Source organism: Ornithorhynchus anatinus, chromosome 1 (assembly GCF_004115215.2).
Source record: "Ornithorhynchus anatinus isolate Pmale09 chromosome 1, mOrnAna1.pri.v4, whole genome shotgun sequence".
NCBI classification, from domain to species: domain Eukaryota; kingdom Metazoa; phylum Chordata; class Mammalia; order Monotremata; family Ornithorhynchidae; genus Ornithorhynchus; species Ornithorhynchus anatinus.
This window is the reverse complement of record NC_041728.1, coordinates 41138125-41162086: the sequence shown is the minus strand read 5'-3', so window position 1 is coordinate 41162086 and position 23962 is coordinate 41138125. Positions and strand designations below refer to the sequence as shown.

At 46.1% G+C, this 23962-nt stretch overlaps 1 protein-coding gene and 1 long non-coding RNA gene across 3 annotated transcripts in view; one reads left to right on the top strand and one right to left on the bottom strand.

Annotated features, from left to right (window-relative positions):
- Window positions 1-887: 887 nt before the first annotated feature.
- On the bottom strand, window positions 888-21586 carry LOC114810159. Of its 2 annotated transcripts, none has more exons than XR_003757883.2 (3): window positions 21359-21586; window positions 15787-15963; window positions 888-1274 (listed from the first exon to the last, which is right to left on the bottom strand). It is a non-coding gene; the product is annotated as an uncharacterized LOC114810159 (long non-coding RNA). The 2 variants fall into 2 exon arrangements; XR_005659914.1 differs by lacking the exon at window positions 21359-21586 and adding an exon at window positions 19091-19145.
- SNW1 (SNW domain containing 1) overlaps window positions 20989-23962 on the top strand; it is a 25133-nt gene continuing 22159 nt past the window's right edge. Inside the window, exon 1 of the mRNA XM_001505317.4 lies at window positions 20989-21058. Within this exon, the coding sequence (XP_001505367.2) occupies window positions 21045-21058 (14 nt within the window). The 5' untranslated portion in view covers window positions 20989-21044. The remainder of the gene's footprint in view (window positions 21059-23962) is intronic.

Here is a 23962-nt window from a genome sequence, read left to right as displayed (position 1 = left end):
CTGGAGTAATGAGGAAAACCGCTTAAAATCAATCAAAATCACTAAATAAATAATTGAATACTACTTTAAAAACACCTTTCAAAGGCCTCAAGGAATCACTTTCACAAAATGGCGTTTGTGACCCCGTTATATTATTCTCCAGACTGTAAGCTTGTTGTGGGCAGGGAACCTGTCTGCTAATTCTGCTGTATTGTACTCTCCCAAGTGCTTAGTACAGTGCTCAGCACATAGTAAGTGTTCAATAAATACCAGTGACTGGCTGAGTGATTCTGCCTACCTGGCAAAATTCATATGATGTCTTAAGTGTCTGTTTAGTATCGATGAGGATCACTGAACACCTACTGGGTCTGGGAGTGAGAGGACCTGGATTCTCATCCTGGATCCACCGCTTGCCTGCTAGGTGACCTTGGGCAAGTCACTTCACTTCTCTGTGCCTCACTTACTTCATGTGTCAAATGGGAAGTCCGACGTGGGACAGGCATTGTGCCTGATCTGATTATCTGCTCTGGCGTTCATTTTTTTTTTCTGGTGTTTGTTAAGTGCGCCCAATAAATACAACTGAAAGAATGAATGCTTACCATGTGTCAGGTACTGTACTAAGCGCTGGGGTAGGTACAAGATAATCAGGTTGGACACAGTCCCTGCCCCACATGAGACTCTTCATTCCCATTTTACAGATGAGGGAACTGAGGCAACAGAGAAGTTAAGTGACTTGCCCAAGGTCACCCAGCAGACAAGTGGTGGAGCCAGGATGAGAACCCAGGTCCTTATGACTCCCAGCCCCTTGCTCTATCCACTAGGGCACCCCGCTTCCCTTAAATCAACTATCGACACATAGTAAACACTTAAATACAGGTCAGGCAAACATTTAGGTCATGAATAAGGACTGTCCTTCCAAGAACTTTTTTCCATGTATTGTTCTTCCTTTCTGTGCTTTCAGTAGCTTCCATTATATACGTAGTTTATTCCTGTTTATCTATGTGTGTACCCTCCGTCTGTGGTTACGAGCCTTTCTTCTTCCAATAAGGTGATCGCCGCAAGTGCTCGTGGATACCAGGCACCCTTTTGCCGTCCTTGAAACGTCCTTTGCCATCCGTGCATCACCCCGGTCACGCAGAGGAACACCATGACATCGCACGGAATCTCGAACGGAAGTCAGCAGGGCCCAGTGTGTTTCTCGGCTAGGCCTCTCGACCCCACATTCTCGCTTCGGAGCCTCCGTCTTCTCCTTCCGGATCCCACTGCTTCCGAGTGGCTAATCTCGATGGCAGGAGCTGAGGTGGAGGAAGGGTGGAAAAAGAAGGCAGTAAGAGAAATTGCCAGTCATAAAGACCACAGCTGGATTTACCCAAGGTCTTCAGAATCAAAGAATCAAGAGCTTTAATAATGTTGGTATTTGTTAAGAGCTTACTATGTGCAGAGCACTGTTCTAAGCACTGGGGTAGATACAGTGTAATCAGATTGTCCTACGTGAGGCTCACAGTCTTAATCCCCATTTTACAGATGGAGTAACAGGCACAGAGAAGTGAAGTGACTTGCCCACAGTCACACAGCTGAGACATGACAGAGCTGGGATTCGAACCCATGACCTCTGACTCCCAAGCCCGGGCTCTTTCCACTGAGCCACGCTGCTTCCCTGCCACGCTGAGACCTAAATACAGAATCTATGTTGTTGCTCCTGGTTTCCATGGCTTGATATTCTCATGTAACCTTCTTGAGGGCGCGGATCGTGGATACCCAATCTATCGTATTCTCTCTTCATTTCTCTGTGCCTCAGTTACCTCATCTGTAAAATGGAGATTAAGACCGTGAGCCCCACCTGGGACAACCTAATTACCTTGTATCTACCCCAGTGCTTAGTGCTTGACACATAGTAAGTGCTTAATAAATACCATCTTCATCTTTTTTGTATTCCCCCAGTGCATCCCATAAATACAATTAATTGAATGACATTGAATAATCGACTGATAGAACATTGAGTCTCGTCTGGCACAATCTGCCCTTCATCAAGTCTTATTAATAACAACAATAATAATAATAATAACAATAATGATGGCATTTGTTAAGCATTTACTAGTTGCCAAGCACTGCATTAAGTGCTGGGGAGGATACAAGCCAATCGAGTTGGACACAGTCCCCATCCCACGTGGGGCTCACAGTCTCAATCCCCATTTGTTTCCTAGTATTTTATGCTAAAGTGGCTGGCGATAATTTTTTTAGGGTACTTATTAAGTACTTACTATGTGCCAGATACTGTAATAAGTGCTGGGGTAGAAGCAGCGTGGCTCAGTGGAAAGAGCTTGGGAGTCAGAGGTCATGGGTTCAAATCCCAACTCTGCCACTTGTCAGCTGGGTGACTGTGGGCAAGTCACTTCACTTCTCTGGGCCTCAGTTACCTCATCTGTAAAATGGGGCTGAAGACTGTGAGCCTCACGTGGGACAACCTGATTACCCTGTATCTACCCCAGCGCTTAGAACAGTGCTCTGCACATAGTAAGCGTTTAACAAATACCAACATTATTATTATTACAAGTCGAACAGGTTGGACACAGTCCCTGAACCACATAGGGCTCGCAGTCTTAATCCTCATTTTACAGAATTGAGGCCCAGAGAAGTGAAGTGACTTGTCCAAGGCCACCCAGCAGACAAGTGGCAGAGCCGGGATTAAAACCCAGGTCCTTCCGACTCCCAGGCCCGTGCTCTAACCATGTGGCCACACTGTTTCTCTGTTGGATTCTGCCTTCCAAAATTCTCCAATTTGTAAAAATCCCCCCAAGCCTCTGCTCCCACCTCCACTGTCGCCACCACCTCCTCACCGCTGCACCTGCTGCCCCTCTGCCAGAATTTTGAGAGGACGAGGGAGTGGCAGAGGCATCAGAGATGGCAGCAAAACCGTGAGCTACTTGTGGAGAATGCAGGATGTCTTGAATTTCGAGGATATTAAAAGATTATACCTCTGGGTAAACCTGGGGGGCAAAACCAAACTGTGAACAAATACCCAATGATAATAACAGCAATCAGTAATAAATATCAAATATCAAATAACGAATAACTGTAAATGAAAATCCTGTATATTATTTTGGTGACCCTAGAGCCCTCCAAAACAGAAGCCAGGAACAGCAGCCCTGACTCCCCTTCATGTGTCCAGCTTGATTTGCTTATAGCCACCCCAGCGCTCAGTATAGTGCCTGGCACACAGTAAGCGCTTAACAAATACCATCATTATTAAGAAGCAACGTGGCTTAGTGGATAGAGCTCGGGCCTGAGAGTCAAAAGGTCACAGGTTCTAATCCCGGCTCCACCACACGTCTGCTGGGTGACCTTGAGCGAGCCACTTCACTTCTCTGGGCTTCTGTTACCTCATCTGTAAAATGGGGATTAAGACTGTCCAACCTAATTAACTTGTACCTACTCCAGCGCTTCGTACGGTGCTTGGTGCATTGCTTGGTGCTTAACAAGTACCCTAATTACTATTATTATGATCTGTTGAATTATCCCGGTATCCATGTTGGGCAAAGCAGGCTATAATTTCCAGGGTCACCCTGCCCCATCCTCAGTTTTTTGTTTCCGACGAGCACAGCTTTTGCCAGTAGTCAACCTTCAGAGGTTTCTCCTGGCTTCCAAGACTTTTTCAAAAGTAACGGCAAGTGACTGCACTAACTGAAGAGCCCAGTCTGCCTGCCATCAGGTCAGATACATGTAGATGAGCGGTCACGTGGGACAGCTGCGTGGTCTAGTGGGAAAATAATAATAATAATGTTGGTATTTGTTAAGCGCTTACTATGTGCCGAGCACTGTTCTAAGCGCTGGGGTAGACATAGGGGAATCAGGTTGTCCCACGTGGGGCTCACAGTCTTAATCCCCATGAGGGAACTGAGGCACAGAGAAGTTAAGTGACTCGCCCACAGTCACACAGCCGACAAGTGGCAGAGCTGGGATTCGAACTCATGAGCCCTGACTCCAAAGCCCATGCTCTTTCCACTGAGCCAAGCCGGGGGCTGAGCGTCGAGAAGCTCACGTTCTAGGGGGAAAGGCAGCCTGGAAGTCAGACCGACTAATCAATCAATCAAACCTGGGATCTAGTCCCAACTCTGTCCCTGACCTATTTTGTGACCTTGGGCAAATCACTTTACCTCTCCAGGCCTTAGTTCCCTCATCTGGAAAATGGGGCTAATAGTATCTGTCTTTCCCTACCTCACAGGGACTGCGAAGCTAAAATAAGATAATGTAAAAGTGCTTCGGGGGGAAAATAAGTGCTGTAAAAAAAAACCCAAGCTATTACTACATCTTTTTTAATGAATTTTTTAACATAACCTTAGGCTCAGAGGATGCACTTTAGCAGAATACATTTTCTCAATACTTTACACAAGAGAGGCGTCTGTAAAGTAAATTTATACAGCTCCATTTCAGTGTAACATAGTGGTCCCTTACCATCTCCCCTCTTGGGGAATGAAGGGATTCCATTTCTCACAACACAGATCCCAAGCCATCGATACGTATCATACGCTTTCCCTTCTTTCTCTTCTTCTCTTCTCCAGGAAGGCAATTTGATATACAGCAGGAAATACTGACTCTCAGTGTGGTTAGCAAAATCTCATTTTATCGTGACAAAAGTCTCTGGGCCAATGGACAGGGAGAGAAATGAGGGTTCTTTCTGATTCTGTGAGATTCAGCCCAGTTTACAGATTGAGGGAGACAATGAGAAAATGACAGAAGAATAAAATAAAATCATCAGACACACCCAGGGATACTCATACACCTGTTAATGAGGAGGTGTAATCATTTTTTCACAGTACATATGCTACTTATAAATTCTCGTCAATTTTTTTAGGATCGAAAATCGGGGAACAGAAGAACCTAATCATTGGCTCAGTCACCCCGAGCGCCATTTTACATTGATTCGTTAGATCCTGGCGCTTAGTCACAGTGCTGTGCATAGAGTGAGCGTTCAATAAATAGCATCGGTTGATTGATTGGTAGGTTCATCTCTGGAACAGAGCCACTGGCCCAAGGCCCAGCCCCAAGAGTTCTCCGCCGTCTCCAGGGAAGGGAACTTCAGATTGGGCATCGAAGCTTCTTGCCCCTCTTGCCCCTACCGCTGAACTACAAGGTGAAAGCTCTTCGGATTCCCACTCACCAGACCGGTGGTGGGAGGTGATTTGGGGATATCTGTGATATCGCCGCTCTTCCTCCTGCTCCAGTTATTTGTCAGTGATTTCTGGCTGTCTCCCGCTGGCGGGCAGAAACCATGTATCTTGCTTTTATTATACTCTCCCAAGGACTATACTCTTGATTTCCACTCAACAGATGTTCAATAATTACCACTGGTGGATTGATGGATCGTTTGGAGAGACACTATTATGAAGTCCTCCTTACTGATTTCGGTATTCATCTTAACTGACATTCTTTACCTGACAATCTCTTTATGCTTCCTGGGCCTTCGAGCTTGATGACTCTTTGCTCTTCCCCTATTTAACTTTCCAGAACGATCGATACTTCTCTAATGCAGTACTCTCTTTATGAGTCGATCAATCAGTCGTACTTATCGAGTGCTTACTGTGTGCACGGGACTGTCCTAAGCGCTGGGGAGAATGCGACAGATTTGGTAGATACCTTCCCTGCCCACGACGATCTTATGATGTAGAGAGGCTTATTCCAGTTGGTCATAACTGGGGTCCCAGCTAAAACCTCTCGTTCCTCCTGCTTATTTCCACACACCTCACCTTTGTTCCCCAACCAGTGATTGCCCATCCATCCATCTCTCCTCCAGGAAGCCTTCCCTGACTAACCTCTCATCTCGCCACCCTATCCTCCCACACTTCTGCTTCACTTATGCATTTGGGGCTGTATCCCTTAAACACTTTGATACTTATTTAGTAGTTTGTTAAGTGCTTACTATGTGCCAGGCATCATACTAAGCTGTACGGTATATACAAGATCATCAGGTTGGACACAAGTCCACGCCTCATATGGGGATCATAATTTTAATCCCCATTTTACAGATGAGGGAATGAGGCACAGAGAAGTGAAGTGACTTGTCCAAGGTGTCACAGCAGACAAGTGGCAGAGCCAGGATCAGAACCCAGGTCCTTCTGTCTCTGCAACCTTGCGTTTCCTCTTGTCTCCAGGACAACTCCACAAGAATGTGCCATCTTAAAAGTATCATATCTAAAACCAAACTCCTTTTCCCTCCAGAATTCACATAACTTCCCTGTCAGAGTGGACAAAATCACCATCCTCCTTCTAGACTGTAAGCAGCTCCTTGTGGGCAGGGATCATGTCTATGTTTTATACTCTCCCAAGGGCTTAGTATAATGCTCTGCATACAGTAAATGCTCAATAAGAATCACTGATTGATTGATTGATCAATCCCCGAAGACCTTGATTTTCTCCTATTTCCCAATTTGCCCCTTTCCTCTCTCTCCCAGTGGTCGCCAGCTTGATCTAATCACCTTGATTTTCTATAGTGCTTTTATTACCAAAGTGCTCTCACACTAATTAGTTCATTTCAACCCTCGCAAAAATCCTGTGAGGTAGGGACAGAAGGTAGGTAGTATCATCCCCATTTTACACATGGGGAAACTGAGGTACAGAAACTGAGGTACAGTGAAGTTAAGTGACTCATCCACAGTCACAAGGCATATTCATTCAATAGTATTTATTGAGCGCTTACTATGTGCAGAGCACTGTACTAAGCGCTTGGAATGAACAAGTCGGCATATCCCTCATCACTCATCATATCCCTTATAGACTGCTGTTCCAGCTTCCTTAATGGTCTCCCTGTTTCTAGTCTCCCACCTCTTTTAGTCCATACTACCCTCTGCTGTCCCAATTACTTTCTCTAAAAATCATTCTGCATGTCTCACCATTCTTCAAAAACTGTCGATGGTTCTTCTGTTCTTCTCTGCATCAAGCAGAAACTCTCGATCATTGGCTTTAATGCACTCCATCAGTTCTCTCCTCTTTATTAATCAGTTCTCTTCTCCTACCACACCCCACCTCACACTCTTTGTTCTTCTCCAATTTATCCAGTCGCTATGCCTCATTCTCATCTCTCCCACCGCCAACTTCTTGCTCAGACCTAACTCTTTTTTTTTTAATGGTATTTGTTAAGCACTTACAATGTGCCAGGCACTGTACTAAAGCGCTAGAGTAACATAGTAAGCGCTTAACGAATACCACAATTGTTTTATTTTATTAATAATTTTACTAATAATTTTACTATTATTATGCTGGACCAATCGCACCACGTAGGTGATGGCGGTGGGAGAGACTGGGGAAGTGGGAGGGTTGGTGATCGCCTATCCTGAACCTGGTTCAGCTCTCCTACGGACCACCAGGAGGCTGAAATGACAGTAGACCAGAAAAAAAGAACCACCACAAAACATCCTCATCAAGAACTATGCTTTTGTCAAACAACAGGGCCCACACCCAACTGCAGCAGGCAATTATGGAACAATAGCCGAAAGAGTTCTATAATTAGAACCGCAAACCAGAGGGATTGATCAGACCTCTTTTGTCAGCACTGACCCTCCACAGCCGGGAAAGGTCTTGCCTCCTCTGAGAGGGATGTGACTATATCGGGGTCTTTGTTAGTTTTCCCTGTGGAATTCAATCTCTGATCATTCTTTTAGCTGCCAAGAGAGGGGAATGGCAGGGAGAGAGAGAAAACTTTTCAGTGGGAGAATGCAAAATGCCAACTTGTTTATAAAAAGGGCTTAGAAGCCACCCCCGGTTCTTGGAGGGGATGGGAGCTCCTAACCCCGCATGTACCCATATTGTCAGGGGACATGAAGAGAGAAAAGAGTCCCTAGAAGTTTAGTTCCGGGGCCTCTTCTATTCTCCATTGACACCCACTCCCTCATTCGCTCCCATGCCTTCTACTACCATCTCTGTGTGGATGATTCCCAAATCTACATCTCCAACCCTGATCCCTTGCTTCTCCTGCAGTCTCCTCCTGATTAAAATCCATAGGTCGGGAACACCCTTGCGATCATAACTAGCCTGCCGCTGTTCCCCAACTCACTGAACAAGGCCATATCTCCATCAGTTAATGAACGGTACTTACTAAGCACTTACTGTGTGTACTGTACTAACTGTTTGGGAGAGTACAATAGAGTAAATTGGTATGATTCAATATAATGGAGAGCACAGTGCAGAAAGTTTCCTTCTTTTCCCAGAAAGGGGTATGAACTTCCTTCAAAACTAAGTGATTTTCATCATCATTGGTTTTTGAGGGCCTGTAGTGAGCAGAGCATTCTACTAGACACTTGGGACCATAAATAGTCCTCACCTTCAATCACTCTCAATCGCCTTACCAGCTTAAAGGCCGAAAGCAGCGTGGCCTACTGGATAGAGCACAGACCTGGGGGTCAGAAGAAACTGGGTTCTAATCCCGGCTCTGCCATGTGTCTGCTGTGGGGTCTTGGGCACCTCACTTCGCTTCTCTGTGCCTCAGTTACCTCATCTGTAAAGAGGGGATTGAGACTGTGAGCTCCATGTGGGACATAGACTGTGTCCAACTGGATTACCTTATATCTACCCCACTGCTTAAAACAGTGCCGGCACAGAGTGAGCACTTAATAAATACCATTTAAAAAAAGGTGGAGGAATATTTGAATTCAGGTCCTCTGACTTTCAGGTCTGTGCTCTATCCACTAGAACATACTGCTTCTCGGTACTTCTCATTTCCAATTCTCATAGTTAGAAAAGATTTGTGAGGGGCAAGAGCACAGCCAGCAGAAAGAAGGATGGCAGAGAGTGGGCCACGGTGGCTCATTTCAAAAGAGCTTGTTTTGGCATTTGGCTTAGAGCACAAATACAATTCTAATCTGGGAAGAGTTTGTAGCTGATTAAAAGTAGTGTTTGAACTGGAAGTACTTCAAGGAATAAGAGGAGAAGATACATTTTGGAATTATCATTCTTCCTGGTTTTTCCTCCTCTCTCCAACTGCCCACCTTTTGGGGATTTCACTGATCATTACCCTTCAGACAAAGAGCAGGCTCAAAAAAGAGAGAGAAAGAGATGAAATTTCCATGAATCATTGTGCTACTTTCTAGTTGCTCTTTGAAAATATCTAGTGGGGAAAAAAATGTTGATTGTAATAGCTAATGTAAGAATTTTGGATGGTGTGTGGATTTCAATTTTCCACTTTATGCTATTCAATTTTCCAACTTTCCCTTGTCCCTATTGTTTCAGAAAATCAAGAGTTTCTTGTATACAGAATATATAGAAGGCAAAGCCCCTGTCTGCTGAAATTTGTATTCCAAGAAGAAAAGATTTATATATAAAATCTATTTTTGTGAGGTTTCTTTTGTGGGAGGTGTTCGCTTCATATTGCTTGAGAGCAGACAGGGCTGAGCTGGGCTTTTGAAAGAAGGGATGTGAAGATGTTGATAGAGGTAGAGTGGAAAATTTTCCCCCACCTAAAGAGTTGAAACTATCAGGCATGATCTCCCTAAAATCTCTCCTGCTCCTCTCCAGTCCCTCCCTCCTTCAAGCCCCTTCTTCAACCCTCCCATCCTTCCCAGCATATCTTCAAAAGGAGATCTCCTGCCGTCTCTCAAAATCCACCCCCTCCACCTGCGCATCCGACCCCCAATCCCTTCACACCTTATCAAAACACTTGCCTGCTCCTTTCTTCCCTCCCTAACAGCCATCTTCAACTGTTCACTCTCCAATGGCTTCTTCCCCACTGCTTTCAAACATGCTCATCACTCCCCTAGCCTAAAAAAGCCCTCCCTTGACCTCAAGTCTCCCTCCAGTTATCGCCCCATCTCACTCCTACCATTTCTCTCCAAACTCCTTGAGTAACCTGCCTACAGCAGCTGTCCCAAGTTACTCTCCTCCAATTCTCTCTTTGATCCCCTCCAATCTGGCTTCCGTCCCCTTCACACCATAGAAACCTCCCTCTCAAAGGTCACAAATGATCTCCTTCTTGCCAAATCCAACGGTCTCTACTCCAAACTAATTCTCCTTGACCTCTCAGCTGCCTTTGACACTGTCGACCACCCCTTTCTCCTGGAAACATTATCCAGCCTCGGCTTCACTGACACTATTCTCTCCTAGTTCTCCTCCTATCTCTCTGGATGCTCATTTTCACGGGCTCCTCCGCTGCCTCCCACCCCCTAACTGTGGGTGTCCCGCAAGGTTCAGTTCTGGGTTCTCTTCTTTTCTCCATCTATACCCACTCCCTTGGAGAACTCATTCTGTCCCATGGTTTCAATTACCACCTCTATGCAGATGATTCCCAAATCTACATTTCCAGCCTGATTTCTCTCCCCATCTGTAGTCTGGCATTTCCTCCTGCCTTCAAGACATCTCTACTTGAATGTGCTACCATCACCTCAAATTTAACAGGTCTAAAGCAGAGCTCCTTATCTTTCCATCTTAACCCTGTCCTCCCCTTGACTTTCCCATCACTGTAGACAGTACCACCATCCTTCCTGCCTCACAGGCCCATTACTTTGGCATCATCCTTGACTCTTCTCATTCAACCCACAAATTCAATGCACTGCCACTGAATCACTTCCTCTTCACCTGTCTCTGCACTTATATTCCTAGCTTTTCACTCTTTTCATTCAATCACATATATTGAGCGCTTACTGTGTGCAGAGTACTCTGTGTACTCTTCTCTCTACCCCTAATGTATACAGTAACGTGTAGTCTTCCCTGCTGGATTGTAAATTACTTGAAGATGGGAATCATGACTACTAATACAAACAGAGAAAAAGAAAGAGAAAGGGGAAACAGAGAGAGCAAGGGAGAAAAGCTGAGAGATATTATTTGTCTTGACCTTCAGTTCAGATATGGTGCTGCTGATAATATATCCTTGAGTATGAGTGCCACAGATAATCTCACGCACATCTGCACTTTGTCCCTGAAAATACAGCACTGAGCAGTGGAGCAGAGCTAATCAGATAACCTTTGGTGTTGGAGCAATGGTCAAGAGAAGTGGCACGACTTAGTGGATAGAGCACGGGTCTGAGTGTCAGAAGGACCTGGGCTCTAAACCCAGCTCCTCCACATGTCTGCTGTGTGATCTTCGGCAAGTCACTTAACTTCTCTGGGCCTCGGTGACCTCATCTGTAAAATGAGGATTAAGAGCATGAGCCCCATATGGGACAGGGACTGTGTCCAAACCGATTAATTTGTATCTACCCCAGCACTAGGACAGAGCTTGGAACATAGTGAGTGCTTAACAAGTACCATAATTATTATTATCATTATTATTATTATTAATGAGGATAAATGTTGTTCTTCCACCGTTTTGATTTGTTTTTAAAGTAATGGTGATAGTTTGCACTGAATCATGCACATCCTCTTACACACTGAATCAAAACATTCTCTTATGCTACCTCCTTATGCCCAACACCACAGAACTTGTACTGTCCTAATCAGTCAATCAATCAATAGTATTTATTGAGCACTTATATGTGCAGAGCATGGTACTAAGTGCTTGGGAGAGTACAATAGAAAAATATTATAGACACATTCTTTGCCCACAACAAGCTTACAGTCTAGAAGGGGAGACGGACATTAATATAAAACAATAAATGGATTATAGATATGTACATAAGTGCTGTGGGGTTGAGGGGATGTGAATAAAGGGAACAAATCAGGCCAATGCGGAAGGGAGTAGGAGAAAATGAAACGAGGACTTAGTCAGGGCAGCCTCTTGAAGGAGGTGTGCCCTCAATAACGCTTTGAAGGTGGGGAGAGTAATTGTCTGTCAGATATGAAAAGGATGGGTGTTCCAGGCCAGAGGCAGGGCGTGGGCGAGAGGTTGGTGGCGACGTAGATGAGACTGAGGTACAGTGAATAGGTTGGCATTAGAGGGGTAAAGTGTGAAAGCTGGGTTGTCACCTAGTAGGAGGTGACAATGTGATTGCTTTAAAGCCGATGGTAAGGAGTTTCTGTTTGATATGGAGGTGGATGGGCGACCACTGGCGATTCCTGAGGAGTGGTGAAACACGGACTGAACGTTTTCATAGAAAAATGATCCGGGCCGCAGAGTGAAGTATGGACTGGAGTGGGGAGAGACAGGAGAGAGGGAGGTCAGCGAGGAGGCTAATACAGAAATCACGATGGGGTAGGATAAGTGCTTGGATAAATCTGGTAGCAGTTTGGTAGGAGAGGAAAGGGGGGATTTTAGCCATGTTGTGAAGGCTGAACCAACAGAATTTAGTGATAGACTGAATATGTGGGTTGAATGAGAGAGATGAGTTAAGGACAACACCAAGGTTACAGAGCTGTGAGACAGGAGGGATGGTGGTGCTCTCTACAGTGAAGGGAAAGTGAGGGGAAGAACAGAGTTTGGGGGGAAGATAAGAGTTAGGGGGTGGGAGGCAGAGGAGCAACCTGTGAAAGAGTCTGAGAATGAGTGGCCAGGGAGACAGGAGGAGAACCAGGAGAAGAGAGTGTCAGCGAAGCCCAAGTTGGTTAATGTTTCATTCAATAGTATTTATTGAGCGCTTACTATGTGCAGAGCACTGTACTAAGCGCTTGGGATGAACAAGTCGGCAACAGATAGAGACAGTCCCTGCCGTTTGACGGGCTTACAGTCTAATCGGGGGAGACGGACAGACAAGAACAATGGCAATAAACAGCGTCAAGGGGAAGAACATCTCATAAAAACAATGGCAACTAAATAGAATCAAGGCGATGTACAATTCATTAACAAAATAAATAGGGTAACGAAAATATATACAGTTGAGCGGACGAGTACAGTGCTGTGGGGATGGGAAGGGAGAGGTGGAGGAGCAGAGGGAAAAGGGGAAAATGAGGCTTTAGCTGCGGAGAGGTAAAGGGGGGATGGCAGAGGGAGTAGAGGGGGAAGAGGAGCTCAGTCTGGGAACGCCTCTTGGAGGAGGTGATTTTTAAGTAGGGTTTTGAAGAGGGAAAGAGAATCAGTTTGGCCGAGGTGAGGAGGGAGGGCGTTCCAGGACCGCGGGAGGACGTGACCCAGGGGTCGACGGCGGGATAGGCGAGACCGAGGGACGGTGAGGAGGTGGGCGGCAGAGGAGCGGAGCGTGCGGGGTGGGCGGTAGAAAGAGAGAAGGGAGGAGAGGTAGGAAGGGGCAAGGTGATGGAGAGCCTTGAGGCCTAGAGTGAGGAGTTTTTGTTTGGAGCGGAGGTCGATAGGCAACCACTGGAGTTGTTTAAGAAGGGGAGTGACATGCCCAGATCGTTTCTGCAGGAAGATGAGCCGGGCAGCGGAGTGAAGAATAGACCGGAGCGGGGCGAGAGAGGAGGAAGGGAGGTCAGAGAGAAGGCTGACACAGTAGTCTAGCCGGGATATAATGAGATTACAGATCTCATACAGATCTCGAGATACAAATCTAGATTACAGTTATAGTGATTCATTCATCCAGTTTTCAAATCGTCCACCTACTCTGCCACTTGTGTAATGTGTGGCCTCAGGCATGTCACTCCACCTCTCCGTGCCTCAGTTACCTCATCTGTATGGTCAGGGACTGTGTCCAACCCAATTTGCTTTTATCCACCCCAGTGCTTAGTACAGTGCCTGGCACATAGTAAGTCCTTAATAAATACCACAATTATTATTCTAGCCAGGAAGGAACAATACCAGATGATTTTATGTCCAGCACTTAGGTTTTCATTGACTTGACTCCCTCTACCTCAGTCAATCAATGGTATTTACTAAGCACTTACTCTGTGCAGAGCACTATACTAAGAGTTTACAAGAGTTCATAAACACACAATCTGCCCTTTAAGGAGCTTACAATCTAGCAGGGGAGACAGACATTTAAATTGATTATAGGTATGGGACAGTATGGAGATCCCCAGTGGTAACCCATCTATCACCACATGAAACAGAAACTTGTTACCATCAGGTTTAAATCACTTAATCAGCTTTCCCCCACTTTCCTTTCATTCAGTTGTATTTATTGAGTGCTTACTGTGTGCAGAGCACTGTACTAAGTGCTTGGAAAGTACAATTTGGCAACAAATAGAGACAATCCCTGCCCAACAAGAGGCTCAATGATCTATTACAACCCAACCCACACTCTTAGCTCCCTGAATACCAACCTAGTCTCTGTATCTCACTCCTATCTACCCCACCACTGATTCCTTGCTCACATTCCAGGAGAAGAGGGTGGTCCACAGTGTTGAAGGCAGCTGAGAGGTCAAGGAGGATTAGGATGGAGTAGAAGCCTTTGGATTTGGCAAGAAGGAGATCATGGATGACCTTTGAGAGGGCAGTTTCTTTGGAGTGAAGGGGGCGGAAGCTCGATTGGAGGAGTTCAAGAGGAACTGGTGACAGCAGGTGTAGACAACTCGCTCAAGGAGTTTGGAGAGGAATGGTAGGAGGGAGATGGGGCGATAGGTGGAGGGAGTCGTGGGGTCAAGGGAGGGGTTTTTTTTAGGATAGTGGTGACATGGGCATGTTTGAAAGCAGTGGGGAAGAAGCCTTTGGAGAGTTGAAGGTGGTGGTCGAGGAGGGAAGAAGGGATGGGGCAAGTATTTTGATAAGGGCTAAGGGATGGGGTCAGATGTGCAGGTGGAGGGGGTGGATTTTGAGAGAAGACAAGAGATCTCCTCTTGAGATACTGTGTATTTATTGAGTGTATTTATTGAGTGCTTATTGTGTGCAGTGCAGAACTTTCCAAACGCTTAGAACACTGCTCTGCACACAATAAGCACTCAATAAATAAGACTGAATGAACGAAATGAGTGTTGAAGAAGGAGCAGGAGAAGCGAGGGACTGGAGAGGAGCAACCTACTCACTGTACCTCAATCTCAACTATCTCACTGCCAACCTCTCGCCTCTGGCCTGGAATGCCCTCCCTCTTCATATCTGACAGACAATTACTCCCCACCTTCAAAACCTTATTGAAGGCACATCTCCTCCGAGAGGCCTTCTTTCCCCTTCTCCCACTGCCTTCTGCGTCACCCTGACTTGCTCCCTTTATTCATCCCCTCAACTCAGACCCACAGCACTTATGTATATATCTGTAATTTCATTTATTTATTTGTATTAATGTCTGTCTCCCGCTCTAGACTCTAAGCTCAATGTGGGCAGGGATTGTGTTATATCACAAGAGTGCTCTGTACACAGTAAATGCTTAACAAATACAACTGACTGACTGCCTGACTGAGCAAGGAGATTTTATTCATTCAATAGTATTTATTGAGCGCTTACTATGTGCAGAGCACTGTACTAAGCGCTTGGGATGAACAAGTCGGCAACAGATAGAGACAGTCCCTGCCGTTTGACGGGCTTACAGTCTAATCGGGGGAGACGGACAGACGAGAACAATGGCAATAAACAGCGTCAAGGAGAAGAACATCTCGTAAAAACAATGGCAACTAAATAGAATCAAGGCGATGTACAATTCATTAACAAAATAAATAGGGTAACGAAAATATATACAGTTGAGCGGACGAGTACAGTGCTGTGGGGATGGGAAGGGAGAGGTGGAGGAGCAGAGGGAAAAGGGAGATCACACCCAATAGTTTCAATTCTCTCAATAAAATAGGCCGCCTGGTCATTAGGGGCAAGAGATGGGGGAGGCGGGCATCCACTGGATGGAAGCAAGCCGCTCCCTTGAAGAATCTGAGCTCTCACTCAGTAAGGTCCCTTTATCACAATGTTAAAGTGGGATTTTTTTGGTCTAGAAAAGTACATTTTTTAAAATGCTTCCTTAAGGCCCTAGAGCTGACTGGGAAGTACAACTTGTTTATTTCCTGCTGGATGTTTTGTGGCTGGTTTTCATTACAGAGATGAGAAATTATTTCTGTAATCTGAATAACTGAACTTACATTTTGGGAGTTCCTCGAAGGAGAGGGATCAAATAGTCCACTTTCTTTGCCATTTCCCCGAGGTCAGTACAGCATCCTCTTCAAAGTAGGAGTCCAGTAAATCCTTTCAAGAAATAAATTGCTTTCCAGCCCTAGGTTTCCATAGTTCTTGGTGATCCCAACCACTCTCTTGATTTTCTGAAAGAAAAAAAAACTTTGCTTCGGCACGTGTCATTTTTCCAATGTAAATTCTCTTCTAGACTTTAAGCCCGTTGTGGGCAGGAATTTTCTCCCTTTATTGCTGAAATGGACCTTCCAAGCCCTTAGTACAATGCTCTGCACACAGTTAAGTGCTCAATAAATATGACTGAAGGAATGAAGGAATAAATGCGGGTTTGATTTTAGAATAGACAAATCACATAGCCCACAAATGAAAGCATTCAGCATAATATTTTGATTCTGCTATATACCCAAGGGGGTTGTTTGGGACATGTTTTGAATTATTTCTGCACCTCCCACCCTGTGCTGTGCAAAACAGCTACTTTATACTTCAGAAGCAGCATGACTTAGTGGCAAGAGCCCAGGCTTGGGAGTCAGAGGACATGGGTTCTAATCCCGACTCTGCCCTTTGTCTGCTGTGTGACCTTGGGCAAGTCACTTAATTTCTCTGTACCTCAGTTATCTCACCTGTAAAATGGGGATTAAGGCTGTGAGCCCCACGTGGGACAACCTGATTACCTTGTATCTCCCCCAGCGCTTAGAACAGTGCTTTGCACATAGTAAGTGCTTAACAAATGCCATTATTATTATTATCATTATACTTCATCCCTCCCTTCTACCAGAGGCCCAGCTAAAGAATTCCCAAAGAAGGAGCAAGTCATTCCAAGATCAAAAGAACTGGCAAAATATCCCAGGTTCAAGAAACTAACTTTTTCAGCACTGTGAGCAGGCTGGTTTAGTGGAAAGAGCATGGGTTTGGGAGGCGGAGGTCGTGGGTTTTAATTCTGACTCCACCACTTGTCAGCTGTGTGATTTTGGGTAAGTCACTTCACCGCTCTGGGCCTCAGTTACCTCATCTGTCAAATGGGGAGACTGTGAGCCCCACGTGGGACAACCCGATTACCTTGTATCTACCCCAGCGTTTAGAACAGTGCTTGGAACATAGTAAGTGCTTAACAAATACCAGCCGGCATTGTCATTATTATTATTATCTCTCTGTGCCTCAGTTCCCTCGCCTGTAAAATGGGGATCAAGACTGTGAGCCCCAAGTGGGACAACTTGATAATCTTGTATCTAACCCAGCACTTAGAACAGTGCTTGGCAAACAGTACGCGCTTAGCAGCGTGGCTCAGTGGAAAAAGCCCAGGCTTGGGAGTCGGAGGTCGTGGGTTCTAATCCTGGCTCCGCCACTTGTCAGCTGTGACCTTGGGCAAGTCACCTAACTTCTCTGTGCCTCAGTGACCTCATCTGCAAAAAAAAAATGGGGATGAAGACTGTGAGCCCCCTACCTGATGACCTTGTATCTGCCCCAGCTCTTAGAACAGTGGTTGGCACCCAGTAAGCACTTAACAAATACCAACATTATGATCAACAAATACGGTTGAATGGATGAATGAATGTGCCTCTGCTACCTCCTCTGTAAAATGGGGTTGAAGACTGTGAGCCCCAAGTGGGACAGCATCATAACCTTGTATCCATCCCAGCGCTTGGCATATAGTAAGCGCTTAACAAATACCAACATTATTATCAACAAATACGGTTGAATGAATGTGCCTCTGCTACCTCCTCTGTAAAACGGGGATGAAGCCTGTGAGCCCCAAGTGGGACATCTTCATAACCTTGTATTTATCCCAGCGCTTAGCATATAGTAAGCACTTAACAAATACCAACATTATGATCAAGAAATACGGTTGAATGAATGAATGTGCCTCTGCTACCTCCTCTGTAAAATGGGGATGAAGCCTGTGAGCCCTACCATTCATTCATTCATTCAATAGTACTTATTGAGCGCTTACTATGTGCAGAGCACTGTACTAAGCGCTTGGGATGAACAAGTCGGCAACAGATAGAGACAGTCCCTGCCGTTTGACGGGCTTACAGTCTAATCGGGGGAGACGGACAGACAAGAACAATGGCAATAAACAGCGTCAAGGGGAAGAACATCTCGTAAAAACAATGGCAACTAAATAGAATCAAGGCGATGTACAATTCATTAACAAAATAAATAGGGTAACGAAAATATATACAGTTGAGCGGACGAGTACAGTGCTGTGGGGATGGGAAGGGAGAGGTGGAGGAGCAGAGGGAAAAGGGGAAAATGAGGCTTTAGCTGCGGAGAGGTAAAGGGGGGATGGCAGAGGGAGTAGAGGGGGAAGAGGAGCTCAGTCTGGGAACGCCTCTTGGAGGAGGTGATTTTTAAGTAGGGTTTTGAAGAGGGAAAGAGAATCAGTTGTCCCTGATCCTGCATCTGCCCCAGCGCTTAGAACAGTGCTTAGCACACAGTAGGTGCTTAACAAATACCAACATTACGATCAATAAATATGGTTGAACGAAGGTGCCTCGGCTACCTCCTCTGTAAAATGGGGATGAAGCCTGTGAGCCCCAAGTGGGACAGCCTCATAACCTTGTGTCTATCCCAGCACTTAGCATATAGTAAGCGCTTAACAAATACCAACATTCTGATCAATATAGTAAGCGCTTAACAAATACCAACATTATGATCAACAAATATGGTTGAATGAATGAATATGCCTCTGCTACCTCCTCTGTAAAATGGGGATGAAGCCTGTGAGCCCCAAGTGGAACATCCTCATAACCTTGTATCTATCCCAGCGCTTAGTATATAGTAAGCGCTTAACAAATACCAACAGAGAGGCAGCGTGGCTCAGTGGAAAGAGCCTGGGCTTGGGAGTCAGAGGTCATGAGTTCGAATCCCTCTCTGCCACTTGTCAGCTGTGTGACTGTGGGCAGGTCACTTCACTTCTCTGGGCCTCAGTGACCTCATCCGTAAAATGGGGATGAATTGTGAGCCTCACATGGGACAACCTGATTACCCTGTATCTCCCCCAGCGCTTAGAACAGTGCTTTGCACATAGTAAGTGCTTAAGAGATATCGACATTATTATTAGTCTGGTTCTTAGCCTATAGTAAGCGCTTAACAAATTCCGACATTATTATTAGTCTGATTCTTAGCACATAGTAAGCGCTTAACAGATACCGACATTGTTATTGTTCTGATTCTTAGCTTATAGTAAGCGCTTAACAAACACCAACATTACTATTGTTCTGATCCTTAGCCTAAAGTAAGCGCTTAACAGACACCGACATTGTTATTGTTCTGATCCTTAGCCTCTAGTAAGCGCTTAACAAACACCAACGTTATTCTTCTTCTTCTTCTGATTCTTAGCCTATAGTAAGCGTTTAACAAATACCAACATTATTATTCTTCCGATCCTTAGCCTATAGTAAGTGCTTAAGAGATATCGACATTATTATTATTCTGATTCTTAGCCTATAGTAAGCGCTTAACAAATGCCAACATTATTATTCTTCTGATCCTTAGCCTATAGTAAGTGCTTAAGAGATATCGACATTATTATTATTCTGATTCTTAGCCTATAGTAAGCGCTTAAGAGATATCGACATTATTATTATTCTGATTCTTAGCCTATAGTAAGCGCTTAACAAATGCCAACATTATTATTCTTCTGATCCTTAGCCTATAGTAAGTGCTTAAGAGAGATCGACATTATTATTATTCTGATTCTTAGCCTATAGTAAGCGCTTAACAAATACCAACATTATTATTAGTCTGATTCTTAGCCTCTAGTAAGCGCTTAACAAATACCAACATTGTTATTGTTCTGATTCTTAGCCTCTAGTAAGCGCCTAACAAACACCAACGTTATTATTATTGTTCTGATTCTTAGCCTATAGTAAGCGCTTAACAGATACCGACATTGTTATTGTTCTGATCCTTAGCTTATAGTAAGCGCTTAACAGATACCAACATTGTTATTCTTCTGATCCTTAGCCTATAGTAAGCGCTTAACAAACACCAACATTATTCTTCTTCTGATTCTTAGCCTCTAGTAAGCGCTTAACAAATACCAACATTGTTATTGTTCTGATTCTTAGGCTCTAGTAAGCGCTTAACAGATACCAACATTGTTATTGTTCTGATCCTTAGTCTATAGTAAGCGCTTAACAGATACCAACATTATTCTTCTTCTTCTGATCCTTAGCCTATAGTAAGCGCTTAACAAACACCAACGTTATTATTATTGTTCTGATTCTTAGCCTATAGTAAGCGCTTAATAAACACCAACGTTATTATTATTGTTCTGATTCTTAGCCTACAGTAAGCGCTTAACAGACACCAACATTGTTATTGTTCTGATCCTTAGCCTATAGTAAGTGCTTAACAGATACCAACATTGTTCTTCTTCTTCTGATCCTTAGCCTCTAGTAAGCGCTTAACAGATACCAACATTGTTATTGTTCTGATCCTTAGCCTCTAGTAAGCGCTTAACACACAAACACCAACGTTATTATTATTGTTCTGATTCTTAGCCTCTAGTAAGCGCTTAACAAATACCAACATTGTTATTGTTCTGATCCTTAGCCTCTAGTAAGCGCTTAACAGATACCAACGTTGTTATTGTTCTGATCTTTAGCCTCTAGTAAGCGCTTAACAGACACCAACATTGTTATTGTTCTGATTCTTAGCCTCTAGTAAGCGCCTAACAAACACCAACGTTATTATTATTGTTCTGATTCTTAGCCTCTAGTAAGCGCTTAACAGATACCGACATTGTTATTGTTCTGATCCTTAGCCTCTAGTAAGCGCTGAACAGACACCAACGTTGTTATGGTTCTGATTCTTAGCCTCTAGCAAGCGCTTAACAGAACATTGTTATGGTTCTGATCCTTAGCCTATATTAAGTGCTTAACAGACACCAACATTGTTATGGTTCTGATCCTTAGCCTGTAGTAAGCGCTTAACAAATACCACCATTATGGCGGTTCTTATTATTATGGATAAAAGCGGCCGCCTGAGAGCAGAGGGCCAGCCGAAGCCCGCCCGCTGCGGTGCGGTGCGGCGTCCCGGCTCCGACCCGTCCCGGGCCCCGCCCGCGAGGACTGCGGCGCGCGCCGCCCTGAGGCGCCCAAAGACTACAAGTCCCAGGGGGCGTTGCGCGCCGGGCGCATGCGCACCGCGGCGCTCCCCGGGGCGCTGGGGCCGGGGCCGTCCGGGCGGCAGGAAGAAGCGGAAGAAGATGGCGCTGACCAGGTGGGGCGGGCGGGCGAACGAGCGAGCGAGCGAGCGGCCGCCGCGGCGGGGCCGGGCGGGGGAGCGGAGGCGGCGGGGCCCGCGGGGAGGGGGCGGGGGCGGCGGGGCCGCCGCCGGGGAGGGGGCGGGGGGCGCCGCCGGGTAGGCCTCGCCCGAGCCGGGACCTTTCCTGAGCGCCACGCCCGGGCCCTGCTCCTCCTCCCCCGGCCCGGCCCGCACGGACCGCCCGCCCCCGGACACGCTCCGGAGATGGGCTCCCGAAGGGGAGGCCCTGCGCCGCGCCCCTGCCGGCCTACTTACCCAGCGCTTACCCTCTGCGGAGCGCCGTCCTAAGCGCTGGGAAACCCCAGTGCGGACGCACACGCCCAGACGATCCCTCCCCAACGACCGGCTCACGGTCTAGTTAGGGAGCGCTTGCTCTGTGCGGAGCGCTGGCCTAAGCGCTGCGAAACTACCATTCGGACACACAGAGAGAGACCACTCTGCCCACCAAGGGGCTCAGTCTAATTATGGAGCGCCTACTCTGTGCGGAGCGCTGGCCTAAGCGCTGCGAAACTACCATTCGGACACACAGAGACCATCTCTGCCCAACGACGGGCTCACGGTCTACCTATGGAGCACTTACTATGTGCGGAGCGCTGTCCCAAGCGCTGGGAAACTACCATTTGGCAACAGAGGGAGACGATCCCTGCCCACCAAGGGGCTCGGTCTAATTACGGAGCGCTTACTCTGTGCGGAGCGCTGGCCTAAGCGCTGCGAGACTCCATTTCGGCCACACACACAGAGACGATCCCTGCCCAACGACGGGCTCACGGTCCAACTATGGAGCACTTGCTATTTGCGGAGCGCTGTACTAAGCGCTGGGAATGGACCACAGAAAGAGACGATCTCTGTCCAATAACGGGCTCACAGTCTAATTATGGAGCACTTACTATGTGCAGAGCACTGTCCTGAGCGCTGGGAAACTACCATTCGGACACACAGAGACCATCTCTGCCCAATGACAGGCTCACGGTCTAATTATGGAGCGCTTTCTATGTGCGGAGCGCTGTCCTAAGCTCTGGGAAACTACCGTTCGGCCACACAGAGACGATCTTTGCCCAATGACGGGCTCACAGTCTAACTCTGGAGCACTTACTCTGTGCGGAGCACTGTCCTAAGTGCTGGGAATGGACAACAGAAAGAGACGATCTCTGCCCAACAGGGGGCTCACGGTCTAATTATAGAGCACTTACTATGTGCGGAGCTCTGTCCTAAGCGCTGGGAAAACACAATTCAGCCACACAGAGACCATCTCTGACCGACAGCGGTCTCACAGTCTAATTATGGAGCACTTACTACGTGCGGAGCGCTGTCCTGAGCGCTGGGAAACTACCATTCGGACACACAGAGAGAGGCGATCTCTGCCCGACAAGGGGCTCACAGTCTAATTATTGAGCACTTACTTTGTGCAGAGCACTGTCCTAAGCGCTTGGAAAGTACAATTCAGCAACAGAGACGATCCCTGCCCAACAAGGGGCTCACAGTTTAATTATTGACCGCTTACTGTGAGCAGAGCACTCTACTAAGTACTTGGGAAGTGCAATTCAGCAATAGAGAGAGACAATCCCTACCCAACAACGAGCTCACAGTCTAGGAAGGGGAAACAGACAACAAGCAGGTAGCCAAGCATCAATACCATCAAAATTGATGAATAGAGCCATAGGTATATACACACATCGTCAAAAATAAAGAGAATAGTAAATATGTACCTATATGATGAGGATGGTTTTTGTTAAGCGCTTACTATGTGCCAAGCACTGTTGTAAGCGCTGAAGTTTATATACACGCAAGTGCTGTGCCTCTACTTGTTAGGATGTCGGTCTCCTCCCCTCTAGACTCTGAACCCGTTGTGGGCAGGGATTGTGCATGGCTCAGTGGAAAGAGCCCGGGCTTGGGAGTCACAGAGCGTGGGTTCTAATCCCGGCTCTGCTACCTGTCAGCTCTGTGACTTTGGGCAAGTCACTTCACTTCCCTGAGCCTCAGTGACCTCATCTGGAAAATGGGGATTAAGACTGTGAGCCCCACGTGGGACAGCCTGATTACCTTGTATCCCCCTAGTTCTTAGAACAGGGCTTGGCACCTGGTAAGCGCTTAACAAATGCCATTATTGTTGTTGTTGTTATTTATTGCTCTATTGTACTTTCCAAGTGCTTAGTTCAATGCTCTGCACACAGTAAGTGCTCAATAAATACGATTGATTGAATGAATGAATCTCCAGGAAGCCTTCCCCGACTGAGCCTTCCTCTCCTCTTCCCCCACTCCTGTCAGCACCGCGCATACTTGCTCCTTCATTTGTCTTCTCTCCCTTCCCCACGGCACATATGTATATGTCTGTAGTTCATTTATTTATTTCTTTGTATGATTGTCTCCCCCTCTAGACTGTGAGGTTGTTGTGGGCAGGGAATGTGATTGATGTTACATTTTACTCTCCCAAGCACTTAGTACAGTGCTTTGCACAGAGTAAGCGCTCAATAAGTATGATTAGTAGTAATAACTTGTCAGCTGTGTGACTGTGGGCAAGTCACTTCACTTCTCTGTGCCTCAGTTACCTCATCTGTAAAGATGGGGATTAAGACTGTGAGCCTCACGTGGGACAATCTGATAACCCTGTAACTCCCCCAGCGCTTAGAACAGTGCTCTGCACATAGATAGCGCTTAACAAATACCAACATTATTATAATAAGAAATGCAGAGCTGCCAGGGAGTTATGTAATTAAACATCCAGGGATGTCATTCCCACTCAGGCCCTACAAGTTTAGGCTCATTGCTCTGGGGAAAAGCTTCCAACAGAATCAAACGGAAGAAAGAAGGGATAATAATAATAATGACGGTATTTGTTAAGCGTTTACTATGTACCGAGCA